Source organism: Chionomys nivalis, chromosome X (assembly GCF_950005125.1).
Source record: "Chionomys nivalis chromosome X, mChiNiv1.1, whole genome shotgun sequence".
NCBI lineage: Eukaryota > Metazoa > Chordata > Mammalia > Rodentia > Cricetidae > Chionomys > Chionomys nivalis.
This window is the reverse complement of record NC_080112.1, coordinates 22,012,203-22,015,813: the sequence shown is the minus strand read 5'-3', so window position 1 is coordinate 22,015,813 and position 3,611 is coordinate 22,012,203. Positions and strand designations below refer to the sequence as shown.

The window sequence follows — 3,611 nt, the reverse complement described above, 5'->3', positions numbered from 1 at the left end:
GAAGGAGTAAGCCCATTCCTCCCACTCCTGCCAAGACCACCAAAGAAGCAAGATGTGACCTGCCCCACTGAAAAAGTTACTGAGCCACATGGCTAGCATAGAAAAGGATAATGGGTTAATATAAGTTACAAGAGCTAATAAGAAGCCTGAGCGAATAAGCCAATCAGTTTATAACCTAATATAGACTCTCTGTGTGATTTTCTTTGGCACCTTGCCAGCATTGGGAACTGGGCAAGACAGAAACCTCAACTAGCAGGCCCTCATATTAAAGAATGGTGACCACTTGAATAACTGCATCGACAGAAAGCCTGATAAAGCTTAGGAAAGAGTAGAGTAAAGCATGTTTTCTTGGTAGCAGCAATTTCTTGGGTCTGCTTTACTTGCTAGAGACTAACAAGCACTCTCATTTAAGAGAGGCTTCCTGACTCAGCTTTAGCTGCAAAACCTTGCAGCTCTTTTAAGAGGCCCTGCCACAAAATGGTTAAACGGTGTTGATGAAAAGCTGAGCAAATGCTTTTTCGTTTTTCAGCCATAGAAGGAAAAAAAGCTGTGCTGTTTTAAAATGCCAGCTTTCTGAGCTGTCCTGCCAGGGCAAACTCTGACTCTTTCAAGCAGGCAGTCCAGACTGAGGAGCTTTTGAGTGTTGTTTATGGACACACTGTTGCAGCTTGCTTGCTGGCAATGACTGCAAAATGCCATAGAGTTGTGGCAATAAACATGGCTCTGGCTGGTACCTCTGCCATGAGGCTTGAATCTCAGGAAGCTAAGAAATGGGCTATATCTAGCAGTCAAAGCCACAGCTTTAATCCTCTCCATACTGCTTAGCAAATTAAAGACTCATGTAGTCAGAAAAAGAGAGATATACAGGAAAGAGAGATTCAAAGACAAAGAAAACATCTAAATGGTTTACAGTATGTTAAAAATATATGCAGACTAAAAGTTAAAGTTCTTAAAGTAAAAAAGAAAGAAAGAGTAGTTGGGTGTGGTGGTACACAGCTTTCATCCCAACACTTGGAAGGCAGAGGTAGATTGACCTCTGAGAATTCAAGGGGCCGAGGTAGATTGACCTCTGTGACTTCAAGGTGTGGTAGCACACAACTTTAATCCCGATGCCTGGGAGGCAGAGACAGATCTCTGTGAGTTCAAGGGATTGTAGCACACACCTTTAATCCTAGCACTGGGAAGGCAGAGGCAGGCAGATCTCTGTGAGTTCAAGGACAGCCTGGTCTACAGAGTGACTTCCAGGACAAAAATACACAGAGAACCTGTCTCAAAAAGCCAAAAGTTAAAAGTAAAAATCAAAGAAACAGTGGTTAAAGTAAAGCCACATAAAGATGAAAAATAAACAGAGAATCTTGATACTGTATGTTATTATGCTCTCTTTGAATTGTTTGAATGCTGAGGAAGGAGCAACTTCTGCTAAAAGGTATTTGCTTATAAATGCTGCTGAATCAATCCAAGATAGGTATTTTGAAAATATCTTGACTTCAAAATTGAAGTAAAAAGGTATGTTACTTTGGAGAAGAAATTTTGCTTTTGTTTCCACAAAAAATGAGAGGCTGTATATTCATTTTGAGTTGAGAAAAATCAGGTTTGATCAAAGAAGACCACCTGAGAAATTTCTGGTAGGAACAGGTGGCCCAGATGTCCGAGTTCTAGATCCAAAACAGATTCAAGATGCTGCCTGAAATGATCAAGCCTCACAGGATACTCTAGTCAGGACTTGATCATAACTCTAGATTTTCTTTAGGTCTCCATAAGATTATCAGTGCCGCCAATTGGCTGGAAGTAGCCTGGAATACTACGCCCACATTCCTAAAAAAAATGGACTATGGATATTTTTCTTTGTTTAAAAAAAATGAATTGTCTATATTCTGTCAACCATGCTTTAAATAAATGCTGATTGGCCAGGCAGGAAGTATAGGTGGGTCACCCAGACAGGAAGTAGAGGCAGGGCGATGAGAACAGGATAATTTTAAGAAGGAGGAAGCCCATTCCTTCCACGCTTGCCCAGACCACCAAAGATGCAGGATGTGACATGCCCCACTGAAGAAGAAGGTACTGAGCCACATGGCTAACATAGAAGAGGATAATGGGTTAATATAAGTTACAAGAGCTAATAAGAAGCCTGAGCTAATGGGACAATCAGTTTATAACCTAATGTAGACTCTCCATGTGAATTTCTTTGGGGGCTTACCAGCTGTGGGAACTGGGCAGGATATAAACCCAGACAGGCAAGCCCTATTGCTACAAGTCTAGATTTTCCTGGCTGCACAATTCCTCCTGGCTATCGCCTAGTTATTCCACAAGCCTTCACCTTCACTTTTCCTCCTGGACCCAGGGCTCAGTGTGGCCTCCGACTCTAGACACCCATGGATCCGCTGCAGAAATGGGATCCAATGTCGATTTCCATGTCCTCCCGCATGGCCACTGTGACAAGCTCCCAAGAGGCCTCAGCAGGCTCTCAGCCTTCCTCCTCAGAAAAGCTAAGTCTGGGCCTCAGTGGCTTGAGCCTCCGCCGTAGCTCTGGCTCTGTTGTCCCTGCTCCTCTGTCAGAGGGGCTGCTCCAGCAGCAGGCCCGTGAGAAGAAGGCCCTGTGGCAGCAGTACTGGGAAAAGCAGGGCTTCCCTCAGAGGAAGAAAGTCTTCCTGAGGCACTCAAGACGCTGGCACCGGGATCACATGGCACCTTACCTGCTTGAAAGGGCTGTCAAAGGCTCTCCCTCAAGCGAAAAAGCTCAGAATCAGCTCCCATGTCAGGTCCATGTTCCAAATGATGCTGGGATGAGTGGAGAGAGGAACACGGCCCCCAACCCTCACTCCTGGGAAACGCTGGTGCAGGGCCTCAATGGCCTCACCCTCAGCCTGGGAGCCAACAGACCCAGCCCCCTGCCAGAGGGGACTGGGCAGCAGCTGGACCCAGAGCAGATGCTCCCGGTGGACAGACAGCAGGAAAGCGTGAAGATGTTCCAGAGGATGCTCAAGTAGAGGATGGAAGAAGGCTGAGGAGCTGGCTCCCAGAGGATGGAGATGAAAACTGATACACAGAGTGCTGACGGCCAGCTCAGGGGCCGGGACTCTTCTGAGGTCTAGGCAATCAGTTGCCTTGGATGAGTCCAAACACTTGTGCTATGACCAAATTTGTCCTAGGAAAGGCTCCAACTTTCCTCCTTATATCTTTTAGCATGCCTTTTTGGGTGTGGTGATGTGTGTTAGCCTACACAAAAGAAAAGTGGGAATCAGACATCCGTGAACCCCCATGTTGTAATTCACACACACACAAAGAATTTTCAGCCATTTCCTGGGAATACAATGCCCCCCAACTTCCTGTTGAAAAGAACCAACACCATGTGTGTTTGTGTGTGTGTATGTGTATATATATATATATACACACACACATATACATATATATGCATATATAAGAGAGATAAATGTATTCTATATGGTTTCTTGATATCAGTTTATTGAATGCCCCCACACTAAAGGAATTACAGGAATTATAGCAACTATAGGTATTATGAGATCCATACTCTGGATAGAAGAGACACATTGACTTAAAGCATCCAAAATTTGAAGTAAGGGAATGTATGCTTAAGGCAGCTACCTAATGTA

The 3,611-nt window shown here is 44.6% G+C and overlaps 1 protein-coding gene across 1 annotated transcript; it reads left to right on the top strand.

The window, feature by feature from the left end:
* Positions 1 to 2,370: 2,370 nt before the first annotated feature.
* On the top strand, positions 2,371 to 2,987 carry LOC130868284 (protein FAM156A/FAM156B-like). The gene has a single exon (XM_057760552.1). The coding sequence runs from the start codon at positions 2,373 to 2,375 to the stop codon at positions 2,985 to 2,987; it is 615 nt and encodes a 204-aa protein (XP_057616535.1). The 5' UTR covers positions 2,371 to 2,372.
* The last annotated feature ends 624 nt before the right edge of the window (positions 2,988 to 3,611 follow it).

What these genes read in the sequence shown, in the direction of transcription:
- LOC130868284 (XM_057760552.1), top strand. Translation starts at nt 2,373, where the DNA reads ATGGATCCGCTGCAGAAATGGGATCCAATGTCGATTTCCATGTCCTCC.